This window comes from Rhagoletis zephyria, unplaced genomic scaffold (assembly GCF_001687245.7).
Source record: "Rhagoletis zephyria isolate East Lansing unplaced genomic scaffold, Rhagoletis_zephyria_1.1 Rzeph_scaffold_01061, whole genome shotgun sequence".
Taxonomy (NCBI): Eukaryota; Metazoa; Arthropoda; class Insecta; order Diptera; family Tephritidae; genus Rhagoletis; species Rhagoletis zephyria.
In genome coordinates this window covers 137,861-156,028 of record NW_016158145.1, presented here as the reverse complement: position 1 = coordinate 156,028, position 18,168 = coordinate 137,861, and the positions used below count along the sequence as shown (strand labels likewise).

At 33.6% G+C, this 18,168-nt stretch overlaps 1 protein-coding gene across 1 annotated transcript in view; it reads left to right on the top strand.

Annotated features, from left to right (window-relative positions):
- The first annotated feature begins 7,460 nt into the window (after positions 1–7,460).
- The window catches only part of hh (hedgehog signaling protein), a 54,067-nt gene continuing 43,359 nt past the window's right edge, over positions 7,461–18,168 (top strand). The window contains exon 1 of the mRNA XM_017615731.1: positions 7,461–8,638. Within this exon, the coding sequence (XP_017471220.1) occupies positions 8,021–8,638 (618 nt within the window). The 5' untranslated portion in view covers positions 7,461–8,020. The remainder of the gene's footprint in view (positions 8,639–18,168) is intronic.

The following is an 18,168-nucleotide window of genomic DNA, read 5'->3' as shown; positions in this document are numbered from 1 at the left end:
CGTCTTCATAAAGTAATCTGAAGTTTGACCCCCCGCGCGACGCCTGAATCGGGGAAATCTGATGTCTAAATTTGCTTCCAACCCTAATGTACGCTTACATACATGTATGTACATGTATGAATTACATAGATTTTATTCATTTATATACATACATATAGTATATAAATGCATGAATGCATTTGTTGGACCTCGTTGAACACTCGATTAGTGGTGATGGTGTTGGTTAGAGTTGTGATGATGACGATTTTACTGACGGCACTGCCATATTTATGCTCATAAAAGTGCAGCTTGCGATGATAGCAAAGTGGCTAATTATGAGTTTTTTTTTCATTTAGTTTTTCTTCGACCAAAAGCATCACTTTTAACGCACATTAATTTTCCAACAACACATTAATAATAATGTTTAAGGTCTGTAAATAACCGCTACTTAACCATATGCATGTAAGAAATATGGAGGCTTGTTTGGTCTGGATAACACAGAACCAGATTTTTTTTGTACATATTTCAGAAAAAGACATTAATTATTCTAGGATGTATTTATGTAGGTATCTTTTCAAAATGTCTTTTGCTGCGAATTATTGCGAATTTTGCAAACTTTTCGGCAGTGCACTTGAAACTAAAAGGCGACAATCAATTTTAAAGTTAATACACTGAGCCAAAAGCATAATGGTTTTTTCAACCAAGTTATGGTTTGATTTTTTCATGGTTAATAAGCCAAATGTAAGAAATGTGATTCAAGTTGAACATTTGAGAAGAAATCCATTTGTATGGCAGTGGCTGGACCTGCAGAGGTTCTTGCTGTTATTTGTTGGCTTCCAGCAGTACGAATGCCGTCAGCGCGATACATCATTTTTTTTCTGTTATTCGTTTTTCTTAATTACAAAAAAGCCTCTGTGAAGTGAAGATCCAAAGAAACTTGATTCAACTTGAACATTTGAAAACACATTTATAAAGCGGCTGATACCCGTCAGAGACAGCCTGTTAAAATGATTACAACAATTTTTGTTTTGTATCTCCGAATTATGAAAAAGCATCTATGAAGTGCAGAACATAAGCGTGTTCTAACGAAAAAATCGCCAACCAAAAGTTTGGTTATTGTAAGCACAATTGTGGTTAATATTACCACATCTATTGTTGAGATTTCCTTCAAAATAACGTCCATTTGTACCAAAACTAGTAGAATTAGAAATAGAAATGGCTTAGCATGCAGATCGGCGCTATACCACCGATTTGTGATCTGACTTCTGGGAAAAATTAACGAGTTAGATAAGGTCGTAACCAATGACCTATGGATACGATGCTCATCCGTTTTTTATTTGGTAAGTGGTAATCCTTATCATTTATTTTCCCGACGTGAAAGTACTATTTACTATGCCTTTTCAGATAATAGAATGAGGCTTACACCGATTTGTGGCTTGCGCCATGATATTTCCAGACAAAGAGGAGGGACCTACAGTTTTAATCCGAACGGCGATTGTATTTTGCATTGTCTGTCGAAGGGCGACCGCTGTTAAGAAAGAACCATTTTTCTATATTCTTTTTGCGATGTTGCCTTGAACCGGTTTTGAATCCAGGCCCTGCGGAGTGATAGCGCGCACTGCTAACCAGAGCGGCCGCCAAATGTGAGTGAAAACATTCAAGAAATAAAAACCATAAAAAGCCGGAATTCCGCAAATCATATTCTGCTCTCCGCATAATACTTCCCGGACGGTTTTCACCAGAGTTGCAAAAAAATAAGTTTAGATAAGGCAAGATCGGCGATAATATTTCTTACATATATTCCGGGCGCTGGTTCTAGTTGCCTAGGCAAAACATGAATAGGAGAAGCATAAGTTGGTATACTTTTGTCTACGCCTACTGTATGAAGAGACGAACAGAGATTTTTGTAAATTTTTTCTAAATCATTTTATTGTTAACCTATTGATACATTTCTTTCAATCAATAGCGACAAGTCTGATCTCTTATTTGATAAAGTATGTCTATTATTTTTTTTTTCAAAGTAAGATTTTCTAGATATTCGTGTACATATAATTTGCATACATAAGCGAAAGAAAGCGTAAAGGTTGCTGACATCCTCTCGTCGAAACAGGATGCATGGAACAACTGCTCAATTTTAAATTCCTTGTAAGGATTTTCCAAAGGTAGGACCTGGAAATTGAAAGGCATTTAATTCAGTAGTGTTCGTTACTCGTCTTCCTCGAAAGCATATCGTCCGCCTTATGTCAGAAGCATGAATGTGCGAATATACCAATTTTGAGTTATTGGGTTGACTTGATTATCCTTTGGATGTTCTATGCTATACCAAAACCCGGAATACCATACGTGCATGGAAACCACATATATTACAATGCCAATTACATGAATTTTGAGTTAATTCTCATAAAAAAATCATAGTTGATTTCCCAACATTTTCATTTTTATACATTCATGTTCTGGCCTAAGGACGACGATATGTTTACACTCTGAAATATTTTTGAGTTATTTCTTCATTTGAAGAAAAATTAAACTATTGGTTCTCCTCAATTTCATCTGAGGCAGTTCAGATGAATGTACATACTTCCATCTGGCACTGACAGAGGGCATTCAGAGGGGACAGAGAGTAGAAGTATAAAAATTTCTTACACGTCTTCCTTATCTAATCTAACACGTAAAATATTCCTTTATGAAAGAAAGCGTTTGGTTCGCTTATATACTAGTTACAAATAAATAAATGAATATAAAATAGAAAAATTAAATTTATGGCAAATCGAAAACGGAAATTACTTCAAAACAGACGCTACTGATTTAGCTGTTTGACATTCACTTCACAAACTTAAAAATTTATTGACCACTTCGAGTGAACCATAAATTTTGTAGAACAGTGATGATAATGAGTATTTCTACGAATAAGCAATAATGGTAAATAATATCAAGAATGTTTGTCATAAAACAATTCACGCGCAATTTAATGGCAAATTTAAAATAAACAGAAGCAAAGCTTGCAAAGTTTATCACAAAATTACTTGGAAAAGACAATTTAGCAAATGATTATTTTACATGACCTTTAACCTGTTTACTTTGGATTTTTATTAACAATAGAAAGTATAGAATATAATATTTATTTAGAAAATATTGTAATTGAAGCGAACAAGAAATGTGCATAATTTTTTAAAGGGAGTATCCTAGTTGCTATAACCCTCTGCAGCAAACACAGTCTCTAATATAAGAGAAATATTAAGATTCTAGAATGGTTTGAAAACCTAGGCTTTTACAAGTTTAAATTATCTAAAAAAAATTCATCAAAACATAAAAAATGGCAAAAGCCGTCAGCAAAAAAAATTCAAAAATCCACGCAATTTTTTAGCCCCTTGCAACTTGTACTTCATTAGACTAAAATTGTATGGGCTTTAAAGACACAGCAAAAAATATGCTAAAGATTTAGATAAAATTTAATTAAAATTTTTTCAACTTTCCTAATTTTCGTATACAGTTTGAAAGTTTGATTCATGTTTAGTATATGGCTTTAATTAAACCTTAAAAAATATGAGAACAAAATTTAACTTGAAATTAATTGTGAATCATTAAAATATTCAACACGTGTCCACTTGTTTGGGTCACCCCCGAATATGTATGCTTAGCCCAAGTTTTGGTTAAGGTCNATAATTGTGAATCATTAAAATATTCAATTTTTGGGTCACCCCCGAATATGTATGCTTAGCCCAAGTTTTGGTTAAGGTCGACACTTAATCAAAGACTTTTCGCGCTCAACCACTCTGATTATTCTTTTGAAACCCTGGAAAGGCAGAAAAATAAACCAATTTATTAAGATTGGAGATTTTCTGATATCAGAAATCTTTATTTTAGTACAGTCAAATTAGTGTCGAAAATTTGTTAACTGAATATTTTTTGGCATGGTGTTCATTTTCATTGATGCTGCAAGGCTTGCCCCAAGAAAAGTAAAAAATTGATTTTCGAAACTCAGGAAATAAATTGTAGACAAGGGTACATTTTTGATTAGGTATACACAGCTATGTTCATTGGAAAAGTAAATGCCACTAAATGATAGCATAAAGAGATGTTGCATGTATCAATGGGCCTTATTTGTTTTTTTTTTCTGGTAAAATTTTTCGGCGAATAATTTTCTAGAACATTTTAACACTTGACATTTAGAAGGTCGAATGCCATTTTATTCAGAACTTCAAAAAAGGGGCCTACAAGTTTTGAAAAGGATCTACGAGAAAAATAAGTTTGGAAACCTCTGGGCTAAACGAAGAAATCCTACAAAAGCAAGTACCAATGAACGTTTCTATCGATTTGTCGAAAAAACTTATTCGTTTAAAGACGAACATAGGCACAAAACATTTTTCTCCGTACCAATTGGTAAGCAAGTTACACCAATTAAAGATGGACGCATTATTTCCTAATATCTACGTGTTATTCTGCACTATCCATGTGACTGTTCCCGTAGGTGGACGTTTATTCCAATAAGTTCGAAACGAGAACAAAATCTTCGGGAGTGTTTTCACAAGAACGAAAGCGAGAACAAAACTATCGATAACGTTCTCAACGGAAATTATATAAGAAAAAAAAACATGTGGGGAAAAATGCGAACAATACTTTCAGGAACATTCCTAAGAGACCAAAATGGGAACAAACGTCTCCGGAACTTTCTCGCAAAGAACAAAACGAGCACAAAATTCTCAGCAACTTTTTGGCAGAGAACAAAACGGGAACAAATATTCTATGAACTATTTGCGAAGTATATGTAGAAGCGAGAACAGAATTTTTCTCATAGCGTTCCATTAATTTGAAATGTTTGTATATTATCTAGCATTGATCAAAAAAGAACATAAAGATAATCAAGCAAATAAAGTTAACGAAAGACTTAAGACACGAACTTTTCTTGCACAGAAAATGAAAAATTGATCTAAACAAGGACAGTACACCCTATTGATAAGCGATCTGAAAGTTGTAATGACAAGGTTCCCGAGTTTTCATCCCAACACGCAGAGGCCCCTCTCATTTTTAATATTCTAGTTATGTTCTCTGGTTCTTATTTGATCCTTTTTGAAGACATTCTCGATACTTTCGTTCTCATCGGAAAAGTTCCCGAAAGTTTCGTTCTCATTTTGTTCTTCTTGAGATCGTTCCCGAGGGTTTTGTTCGCCTTTTGGTCTTTACAGAAACGTTCCCAAACCTTTCGTTCTCGATTTTTCCCGTTCAAACTGCTCCCAATACTTTTCTTCCCGTTTGTCCTTTTTGGTAAACGTTCTTGACATTACATTGGCGCTTTTGCTTCCATATAACGAATAAACACAATCAGGATTAATCAGATTAATGTCAAAGGAACCTATCTTCGGTAGCACACCGCCAATTAATAGTGCTCCCCGGGAAATTATGGTGTTTTCGAAAATAAGGAAGCATACGAGAGCACGGGGAAATAATCCAAGCCATGCCCAAGCAAACAAGCGCCACTGAAATTTGTGCTATCACAATTCGAGAAGAAATATAGAGCAGCTACTATTTAATAGCAGGTTTACAAATCTGGGCATATTCAAATTATCGCATTTTAATCGTTAAATCTCTCTCTCCTTGAAAAATCTTCTTACTCGGGAACCTCTGTGGCTATCGCGTGAACTTTTCATAAAAGTCCATCTAACCAATACTCGATTTGCTCTACATTTCAGACACACATAGAATACGTTTTATAGAAATTTGAGTGCAATCTATAATTTCAAAAAAACACGTAAAACAAAGCTGGATATCGGAATCATCATCACCCGAGAGAAGATTCTTTGACATGGTCCCTTCGGAAGGTCCAATTTTCAATTACTCTTTCCAGCGTTGCGCGAATTACGCGAGTAATGTTGGCTTCCAAGTTTTATTGAATCGTAGCTGGCTTATCGTCGACGACTTTTAACTTCAGATAATCCCAATGAAAATAATCCTGAGGTGTGATATAATATGATTACACGGTATTGGCAATAGTGGTCTCGGAAGGTCTATGATGCACACCAGATGTTGATCGAGGTGTTATTGCGGGTTGAGCATTTCCCCCATCCTCTAGTCAGACCTGAGAAAGCGTTACCAGTCAGTCAGAGCTGAAAATCTCTACTAGGTTTCTTTAATATTATAAAATTTTGCTATTAGGATATTCACACCTGCCTGGTTATCAGGTTATCTGGCTAAGTTTACAAAAACAAAACACACTAGAGAATAATAATTTTTAACCAGAAAATCTAACAACCAACCAGGTGTGAATACCCCAAATGCCTTTATGGAATTCAATTTCTTTCCCAACCGGGTATGTTATTTCCTATGTAAGTATGTATGCATGCATATACATACATACATACATGTGTATATGAATACACGAATATTTTATGTACTAAATACGGGTAGATAAATAAAATGCGACACTCTCTCTGCCGCATACCAAAAATTCTTATTTTCTTTTTACTTTTCACCAAAACATTCATAAAAACTCGTAGGAACATTTAAACAAAAAGTTGTTTGTCCGCATTTCGTTGTAACTAATAGATATTGAAATAATTTCCATTAAACATCTTTAATATTTGTAAGAAGCTGAATGTTAAGAAGCCGGCGCACGGCTCACGACGGCTCACGCCACACCATGCAGGTGAAAAAATCCATGTGCAGCAACTCCAATTGGGCTAAAGCCTGGCTCTCTGGTACCATTTCATTTCTGTTTTATATAGGCCTGACCAAGTAAAAATATTGTCATGTATAGGTTCGCCATCAATTGCATAAGTGTGTGCAAGTCTCTAAATATGTGTTTGTATGTTTCAATTGGTTCCCTGTGGTTCTTTGGCCATGCACTCTGTTCGTCTCTTTTGCGCGCATGCGTCAAGAGGTCCAAATAACAAGCTAAATTGTTGATGGCCGAAAACCGGGACACAACAACTTCGTCGTCGTTTGTGGATGAAGAACGCGCAACTAAACAGCGCCGAAAATAATCCAATGAAACGACACTATCAATCCTAGCGTTGTGTGCGTAAAATGTGGGTGTGTATGCGTGCGTTTTTATAAGCTGCGCGCCCCTAACAACAATTGGCATGTCGTTTACTGCGCCACGCATTTAACGACCACTTACACTTGCGCCTTTTCGGTTTCATGTTGTATGTACATATGTACGGATATTCAGGTTTTTTGTATGTGTGTGTGTGGGCGCGTATGTGAAGAATACACTTAAGATTTGTACTTTGTGGTTCATTTTATCAGTGTTTGTTACCTGGCTGCGTCGTCGGCTGTTTCAATTCATCGCTGCGAGGAGATATGAAAATGAATTTTGCTTGGAGCGCCAACTATGCTTGTATATATGCATGTATGTATGTATGTAGTAGTGCTTGGGAGCGAAGTGAACGCTACCGGGATGAACCGGAATATTGAACGTCGGAAAGTAGATACATATGTGGACGGAGCAGCAGCTACGGCGACAGCAACGTGCCTTCGACCGAGTTCTGGACAGCAACCTCGTCGATACAGCGCTGAAATGTCATTTGTCAATCAGTGAGCGAGTACACTGGCCACAGTTGAAGTTAATAGCACAGTTGCGACGATAGTTTGTTAGTTAGCTGCTTTCGTGCATACCGTATGCGAATGCGAAAGTGTAAAAGTCACAAATTGCAGCTAATTAGTGCTCAAATGTGCATGCGTACGCTCATAGCTAGGTGTGCGCTCATTGAAGACGCCAATTTGCGAAAAATATTGGCACCACGGGCACGAAAATAAAAGTGTTAAATTTTGCGAGATGTTTTTGAAAATTATCATTTTTTGTTGTATTGCAAATTAATGTGTTGGTTCAAGTACTTGAAACGGAATACTGTAAACAAAAAAAAAAAGAAATCGAAACAAAATCGTGTAAAAAATAATTGCAGCTATGAAAATACGCCAAATAGGTCAAATGTCTATCACATAAAAAGTACAACAAAATTGATTTAACGGACAAAATAACTTGCGTAAAACAAAATACATATCAGCATAAAAAAAACAAACAACAAAAACACAGATTCATTTTAAAATGTATCAAGCCGCTGTAGTACAGTTAGATTTTGTGCCTGAAGAACGCCTGCAACAACCCAAAACCATAAAGTGCTGTAAGATTTGTAAAAGAATGCCCGAAAGTAGGAGACGCGGAGGTCAAAGTATTACCGGCGATACCAGTTACGCGAACACTGCCGTCCATCATCATCCCGCCTCTCCAGTTTCACCTACAACAGCCGCGTGTCCCACCATGCTCACCAACAATGCGCCGGTGATGCTGCATGATTCCGCCGAACAATCACCCCTTGCCGACATAGATACCACACGAATTTGTGGAGGCGCTTTTGCGCAAAGCCGTCGCCTAACTATGCGTCGTCTATGCACCCTTTTACTGCTCTGCACATTCTTCTCTGCTGCAGCGGGTTGCGGCCCGGGTCGGGGTATTGGTGGACCGCGAAAAAATCGCAAACTTACGCCTCTCGTTTTTAAGCAGCACGTGCCGAATATGTCCGAGCGTACACTGGGCGCTTCCGGTCTAAATGAGGGCGCCATCAAGAGAAATTCGCCTAAATTTAAGAATTTGGTACCAAATTACAATAAGGATATTATATTTAAGGATGATGAAGGAACTGGTGCAGATCGGCTAATGTCAAGGGTAAGTGAGTTAGTTTTTGAAAATGATGATGGTGATGATTGAGATAAGTACATAGGAGATATTAAATTTCGAAAATAATCGAGTTTTGAAGCCTACTTCTGATTAATTGTTGAATTTTTTGACGGATTCTATAAATCGTACATACAAAGTCTTTCTGCACAGTCCCCAATTTTAAAGTTGAATATGCTCTAGTTTGAAAGCGTTAAGAGTTGGTATTAAGGCTGATATTTGCCACGCCTGAATTCGCAAATTAAATTATATCTCCTATTTTAACGTTCAATTGGATGTTACAAGGGTTCAAAAAAATAACTTCTAACCAGCTTTCATTGAGTCCACTTGCATTTTTCTGTTAGGTTTTACACCAATTTTAAGTTTCATGTGACCAGAAAACTTCATATTCACTCATCAATAAGCAGTACCTTTTAATTTTAAGTATTTATTTTTTTTTTGATTTGATATTAAATACCTAAACACTTCGTATTTAGAGAGGTATATTTAACCCTCTCAGGACCATGAGCCTATATGTAGTTCAAATATCATGATTTCAATTGTGAAATATTATTCATCGAGTGCTAAATAAAAACATTTCGCCTTTAAAATAATTGTTTCAATGTAAAAGATAATGTTTTCATTCAAATTTTTATTAATATTAACTAAAAGCTCATTTTTTCTTAATTTTGAATTAAAAATATTTTCGTTAGTCTCATAATTTTTTCCCATAAAATAATATTTTTTTTTTTAAGTATGTATATGTTTTCCCCCAATTTTTCCCCCAAATATTTTTTTCCCCCAAAGTAGCAATTTTTTCACACATAACCTTTTATATACTTCATAGACATAATTTTCTTAAAAAATAATGTTTAAAAAGTAATTTGTTCCGCAAATATTTTTGAGGAAACTTACATTTTTATCCTCAATAAATTATGAATAATTTTTTTAAATCATATTGCTAAAAATACTGAAGAAAATGCACGACACCGTCAGCCAAAAAAAATTATTAAAAATCAATGCGATTTTCCAGCGTGTTGTACTTTAACCAACTAAAATTTAATGGGCTATAACCCATTTTGGATACCCAAAATTTCCCTAAAAATACTGAATAAAAAGTTTAAAATTTTTGGGTGAAATTGTTAAAGCTTGTGGAACTTTTATAATCTTTTCACGAAGTTTTAAATGTAGGTTTATGTGGTGCTGGTTACGTAATGTGATAGACTTTTATAAAAAAAATTATAAACCTTCAATAGATAAAATAAAAATAGGCAAAACTGGTCAAAATGTCACTTGACTTAAGTATTCAGCTGACCACAAGGGTATACTTACATATATATAGACGTTGAGGTTTTTGAATTAAAAATTTTCAAACCTTCTATATACATTTACTTATTTAGGTGCATTCCATGTTCCAAAGAAGAAGAAATAGTTTTATTTTCCAAAGCGAATTATGAAATTTGATCAATTTTATAGCTCCCCTCAGAATATTTTGTGTCAAGTCATCGTCGTTCTTGAGCAGAAGCGTGTTGAAAATACTCCTTAACATCACATTTTTAATGAAAAAATATTATTTGTATCGAAAAACTTTTCTCACAGGAAATATGTATGTATGTAATAAGAGAATACAGGCAATATGTAATTATTTCTTCAAAATCTCTCCCGAAATGCTAAAAAATTCAGTTTTTGGTATAATTAATTACTATTTCGCAAATTTATAACTAATTTTCATTTCCATGGTATGCACATATGACTTTCATTTAGTTAACCCTTTCATTTTTTTTTTTTCAAATGAAAATTAGTCCAGTTGTGACTTAATTGTTCGAATTTTTATAAGAAAATTACCGAAAATTACATCAAAAATTTAGTTGAACCTTATTTGAAACTTAAATTTGTCCATTATCTAGGACCAGTGACTGAAACAAAGGTGAGCTATCAGAAAAACTTCCATTAGTGTTGATGTGGTAGGCTAAATTTTATTACAGAAAGTTAAAGGTTTTTTAAGAAAGTTTGAGCTGATGCTAGAAGTTAACTTTGTTCGTGAGTCGTCGTAATATGCATATGTACTTTCATACATTACTGCAAATGTAATTAACCACGTTTTTCGATTAATTGCAAAATTTCACCTCTGTTTTTTTTTTAACCATTGACCTCGCCAGTAATAATTAATTTCGATAGAAAACATCAACAAATTCTCAAGTTAGCTTTAAATGAATTAGACAAATAAATAGACATACAAGCATACACATTACTACATTTGTACCTACACACACACACAGCAAGGTGCAGTGGGTGGATACGGAAGTATTTTTCTTAATTTTCAACCTGCTCGGGGGGAATTTACAAATACGAGTACTAAATAGCTTAACAAAATAAGCCTAGCTTTTTGCATGCTAAAAATACATACTCATTTGCAAGTAAACACAAGTAAATGCATGCATACATATGTACATACATACATACATACATATAATATATTAAAAATAGCAAACTGTGATTTACGGCAAATTGAAAATGTGAAGAGCATTAAAACAAACTTTAGTGTTTTCCAAATAGCTAAAGTCATTAATTTCACAACTGTAAAATGTTTATTGATCATTTTTTGTGGTTTTTTATTATTATTTGGAATACGCAAGTGTACCTACTTATGAATTTACGTGAATACAAATTAATGTCATATGTACATTGTACACATATATAAATAGATAAAAAAAAGCCCTGCTAATTTCAAAACTAAGCAACGCAAATTACTTTGATGTGAATCATCAATTTCTTATAATATTTAATAATAGAGAATTTCGCATATACATACATGTATTTAAAAGCAATCAGAGATAATAACCGATGTCAACAAGGTTACTCAATAAAAAAAAATTTTAAAAACCTAAGTGCAACTTAGCGAGAAAGTGGTTCAAAGAGTACTAGAAAACGTACTTTAAAAATGGTGTGTATGAAAATATATGCAGCTGTTGTGATCTGATATTTAATCTGATATTTATTTGTATTAGGCTGGGTCGCGAAAAAAATGTGTAATTACCTCGAAAAGATATTGATTTCGAAAATGTGCATATACATAAATAATGTTTTTTATAACAAGTATGAAGCCACTCTGCTGCCCTATTGAGGTGTAGTTGTCGAACCCAAAAAAGTTTTAAATTTTCAGTATTTTCAGTGATTTTTGAATTTTTTAAATTTTCATATAAAATACAAAAATTAATTAATCTATACATATTATAAAATGAAGGTCCCCAAAGCGCCAGTTGTCTGTCTGAACTCGTTAAACTCTAAAACTACTTAGCGAATTTGTTTACAGTTTAAAGCTTTAGACGTTGTTATTAATGCGGCAGGTTTCCGTACATAATTTATTAAGGTTTTATGTAAATTGCCTGAAATATGAAGGTTAATGTTGAAGGTATTGAGAGAAAATCATGTAGTTGCCATCTCTCTCTAATAAAAGTATTCAATAAGTACACAAAATATTACAAGATTGAGGGCAAAGGAATGGTGCTTGAGAGAGTTTTAATCCAAACCTATTTTTGAGTTTCAAAACAAAAGAGGTGCCACTTACATACATACTAAAATTTAAATTAATTCAATAAGTAAGTTTAAAAATGAATATTTCCTAATAAAGCTGCCACCCATTTAAAAATGGAACATAATTTATCCTCTTGCGTATAAACATGAAAAACTGCGTATAACTTTTAAACCTTATCAGGAAAAATTATCATTGGATTGGTTCTGCTCATCAGCATGGTTTTATTGGCAATCGGTGGTGCTGCCACTTAATTTTAAAATTAATGACAAAAAAAATTAATTATGGAATCATTTGAAGTTGTTTAAAAAGTTTTAATGCAAAATAATTATTGAGTGATGTTGGCACTTAATTAGTTGTGGGAAAATAGATATTTATGAAATGTAATATATATAAAAATACCGTTTGTGTCTGTGCTTTGTACTTTATAGACTCGAAATATTTCGTTTAAAAGTCAGTCCAATAGATGGCGCTGGCGTCGATATGTCTCTAAAAATCGTTTCAAATTCAAAACATTACACAGCTGTCGCGTAAAAAAATATTTTATTTAAAAATTCGTCCGATAGGTTGCACCGGAGTTGGCGTATGTATCAACCAAAAACCATATTTACAGTTTGACATATTAAACCCACGAAAATATAAATACTTTTTTGTTAAAAATTGTCCCGATATGTGTCGATGGAGTCATATTCACACTACGAATTGATTCAAATAAACAACATATATTACTCACCTAAATAAGAATATATTTTTTTAGTTACCCGATAGGTGTCGCTAGTGTCGAGAAATCTCTGAAACTGTATTTACTTAAAATAACATAACCACACAATGATATATACAAGTGGTTCTCGGTGAGTTACACATGGCTTGTACATAGTACACGGTAACACTAAAGGCTATGTTAGTCTAGACTTAATTGACGTAACGTAACTTACTATATTGGCTAAATAAATATTTGATGTGGCTTTTAGGCGGCAAAGTGGCAATCAGTTGAAAAGGAAAATTCAAAAACAAAATATTTTCGCTTCTGGCCAAGGTGACATGTTAAATATTCATTGACGATTTCTTACGTAAGTTAAGTCTAGAGCCTTAAGAAAAATGAAAGAAGTAATTTTATTTAGAAAATTTATGTTATGGATTTTTTTTCATTTTTTTGCCGTTTCTTAGTACCTAATACCTACCCAAATTGCTTATAAGTATTTTGAGAGAAAAACCACCGCTGGCCTCTGTTATTTAACAACACTCGTTACCACGTCACAGAAACCTTACATTCTCCCGATGCCCTTAAACCCTAACCATTCGTCGATTCGACGAACATTTTTTTAGTGTTTTAATTAAATGTATTAATATAGTTTGATGGGGGCTGTGGTGTAGTGGTTAATAGTGCGCACTACCACTCTGCAGGGTCTGCGTTTAAGCCCTGGTCAAATCAACATCGCAAGAAAATATAGAGAAAAGGTTTTTTTTCTTATCAGCGCACAGTGATTCAAAGTTGGCATTTTGTGTTCACAATTAACCGGAGCATTTATTTTTCATTCATTTAATGAAAGCCAATAAAATTTTCAAGGCAACAGTTGAGCCCGGTTTTTGAATTTTGGTTTGTTTGATTAATTTCTCTGGGGCAAAGTGCAGAAAAAGTTTTTATTTAATATTTTATTTATCTATTTATTTACATATATATATTAGATACTTAAAATTAACACATTTTCATACAAATTTCCAGATAGATAGTAAAAGTAAAAACAAGCTTTATGCCCGTATCAATTTTTCGATTAATATTATCAGCTTCGCTGCTTCTATGTAAGTACATTCATCGCGTTGTTTCGCCCCCCGCCCCCCTTTTTAGTGGGCTAAAGCGAACACTTGCGTACGTACGCCCTTGAGTAGGCGTATCAAATTCAGTGCAACAAACTCTGAAGTATACAAAAGCCACAACTACTCATCGTACACAAATGCATATTAGATTAATTTTGATATTTAATAATTTAATTGTGCACTCGTATATTTGTATGTTATGTAGCTTCCCAGCAAACATTTGAAGTCATAAATTGAGGTCTTTTGGGAGTCCTATTTCGGAGCATTTACGCTCATAATTAATTCATTTAAGAGTACTACTTATATGCGAGTGTTTCCCTTTCTCCGAAGGTCGACTTTTATAAGCTTAAATTCATACAACAAATGAGCCTCTATATGAGTCATATTGGACTTATTTTATTAGCCTCATAAAAAGCTCATTTTGGACTCTTTTAAAACAGTTTTTGGCCTCATACATATGAAGCATTTCAGACTCACTTTTGAGGCTCTTATTGGGCTCATAAATTACTATATTCGGACTCTTATTTCAGGTTGTTCTTTGGGTCTTATTTAACGTACTATATTTGCAAAGGATTTCAGTAAAAATTTCTTTCAAATAATATACATACATACATACTTACGTGCATATACACGTTCCAACATGCATTTAATAGCACCAGCTGCAGCTAAATTTTGTTCATTTTTTGTTTTCTAATTATTTTAAACTTCTGTACATATAAACAAGTTTAGATATAAATTTCGAATCTTCATTGTTTTTATATTGGTACAAGGTGCTGGTTCATAATTTGGATCATATACGAATCCTAAAAGATTCATATAAGTGTAAAAAAAAATTGTTTGCTTTAGAAACTCATATTACTTAACTACCTAGAACTCCTTTCGGATTCATATACATATTCTGAAACACTCAGAATATGTTTGCGGGCTTATGAAATATTTGTATATGTATGTATGTACTACATAAAAATGTACAAATGTATACATATATGAAGAAACTTTTCAAAACAATATCTGTCAATGCTTATTTATTAGGATAATTGTCCAGTACTTCAAATTTTAATAATGGTAGTTTTATTTAGGTGTTCCATTTAGTCTTACATATATTCTTTATACGCACTAGTACACATAGTTTGTGTTTTATATCGCGCATCCGGCATTTATGGTATGCTCGCATACCCGTTCAATTGCATACCTATATAATATAAATTAATGAACACAACCGAAGCAGAGGCACGAGCTGATAAGAAAACTTGCTGAGGTAATCAATACTTTGTAGGCGATTAAAGCATTTATTAACAAGTAACTGTGTTCTCATTACAAATCGATAAAAAACAAGAAAGAAACAGTTATAAAACGTTAATAATTTATTGCCACCATTGATCAGCTTTCAAATACAAATATACACTTAAGTAGTTATGTACACACATATGTAATATGTCGTGCATTAGGTCAGATCGCGTACCATATGCAAGAAAACAGTTTTTAATTACCACATTAGTTTGAAAGCTTGCTTTGTGAAGACTTAAGAATTGATAAAAAATAGCCAAGTGCGACTTTAAAAAGCTACACATCGCTGTAGGATCATGAAAAAATTCTTTACTTATACAAATTTAATATTTAATGTTGATTGAAGTTTAATTTAACTATCGAAAGAAAATAACATTCATACATCACTATGACCATATTAAAGGGTGCTTTTGAGAGGTATACTGCTTCAATGAGATGACATACAAAATTTCAAACTTATAATTGGCTTTATCAGATTGATAATTTTATGGCATTAATTTGTTTTTGAATAAAATGAAATGTATAAAATTTCGGCCGTTTGGGCGGCTGGCTCGGAAGGCGCATTCTGGAAGTTGAATTCTTGAAACACCTTTTCAAGCAATATAGCCCTTATCTCGGCAATGGTTCGCACAATGTTGTCTTCTAAGGCGTCCAAAGTTTCCGCTTTGAACTAAGAAAACGAATGGCTTTACGTAACTCCAGAGAAAATAATCTAGAGGCGTTAGGTCGCATGAACTGCATGGCACGAATTGACTGACGGATTTCGAAAGATTTATAAAATTTTGCCTTCCATGAGTCGATTATTTGATGCGTTGTATGGCAATTGGCATCCTATTGGAAAAAACATGTTTTAAATCAATCTTCCATTAGTTTGGGGTTTGAAATATGTAATCCCTAATCATAGCTGCGCACGCAGTAAGATTCTCGTTTCTGGAAAGTCAAACCTCTAAGCTAGTACTAAACATTTTGTAATCAGGCTTTAAATAAAAGACTTATGAAGAGAACCCGAATTAGGCTTATTTAAGCGTGGAGCTAGCTAGCGGGAGTTTTTATAGCGCTAAAATTTTCACGAAGTCAAGCTGACAAATTAATTATAAACTTTTTCTTTCGATCCAACCTAATGTACATGCATACGTTTTTATGTGTTTGTTTGATGTTAGTGAACGATTGGTTTATCTTATCTGGTCAATGCATTCATGAAGTGTGCCACACACCTGTCCTGATTACGAGTACGTGCATTGTACCTGCTGGACATGGGCATTGAATTTATGTTAAGTCTAAGTGTCAACAATGACTAACGGCTAACTTATTTTTAGGTTACCAATGCAAAATACTGTTTCGCCGTTTTTTTTTTTTTATTTCCGTAATATTTGTCTGCACGTATTCGCTTATCGAAAAGATATAGATAAACAGTCCTTAATTTCGGAATTTTCTATGCTACAAAGCTGCAAAACAACTCGGTGATTAAGCGAAAAAGTTATGAGTGGTATTATAAATTAATCTGCATTTAGTCACGTGATTTTGCCATTTTATGGGGGCTACGAGCACGGGCTCGTAATTGTGCTCATGATACTTTTTTGAAATTATTTCTAATCTAGACGATTTGCTATTATATTACATTTAATGACATACCGCTAGTGTTGCAACTGAAATTTGCTATGAAAAATTAATTGCAAGTCATAGAGAAAAAATTTTTGCAAGGAAACTACTCATTAAGCTAGATATATCTTAAAGGACTAAAGTTCAAAAAATTCGATCTTTGGTCGACTCTGGAGACATATCTTAGATATAGTAGTGGATTGGCAAGAAGTTTCAGCTTCCGAAAAAGTGCAGCATTATTTCAAATTTGTACCTAAACAAAACTAAGTAACACTGGTTTACAAATAATTAACATAAAAAATATCAAGAAACCCTTATATAGGGGCGTATTAGTAAGGACAGTCTGAGCTCAGAACGCATTTTTTTTTAATTTTGTCTATCATAATTTAATTTTAATATTTTCAAACGCAAACCAATTATTTTTAACTTCTAAAATTTTCGTGGATGCCTTTATGTTGTACGTAGAGGAAAATAAAGCAGTGCCCCGTACAAAATTTAGGTGATGACATTTTCAAGGAACACCCTAATGTACATATTATTTTTAAGTAAAATTCCTACGACCTAACAAACAAAACCTGCACTTACTAAATGAGTTTTAAACAAATGTCATTTATTAATTGCAAATATGTATGTATGTAGTATGCGAATACGGGTTTCAAATTACACCAACATGCAAAACCACTTGTTCATAAAATTTTATGATCACATGTATAAATAAATTCTGTTAACTTTTGCAAATTACTAGCGCCGGCATTTGTCACAATCGCCTTCAAAAATATGAAATATTTGTTTGTACAATAAAGAATTTTTCGAAAGAAAATAAATAAACCTTCCGTAGTTGCCCATTTCTATGGCAAGATGGAGAAAGGAAGAAGTATTATAATCGGAAATGAACCAGCTATTATAAAAAACTATTATTTGCTCTAGAACTTGTAGTTCTTACCGATTTTTCATACTGAATTTTACGCACTGTGATGGAAAGAAACCACATTTCCCCTTCTTTAGAGTTTAAGAAAAAAGACTGCTTCACAAGAGAATGGAGAAGAGACAGGATTTGCATGAGCTCGATGGAGGAGTCGATAGACATTTCTCTTGTTCGGTTTCTTGACCATTGTAATATACTATATGGTTATGAGAGAGCTAAAGATTTGGCCAGAACTGCAGTTTTTTTTGACGTAGAATACGTCTTACCTTAAGGTATGGGGGCTATGTTCAAATGTTGTAGTTGTAATTTTTAGAGCTTCACAAAAACGCTTATTGCACGAGAACTAATAAAGCGATTTCAAAGAAAAGTGTGGCGTTTCAAAGA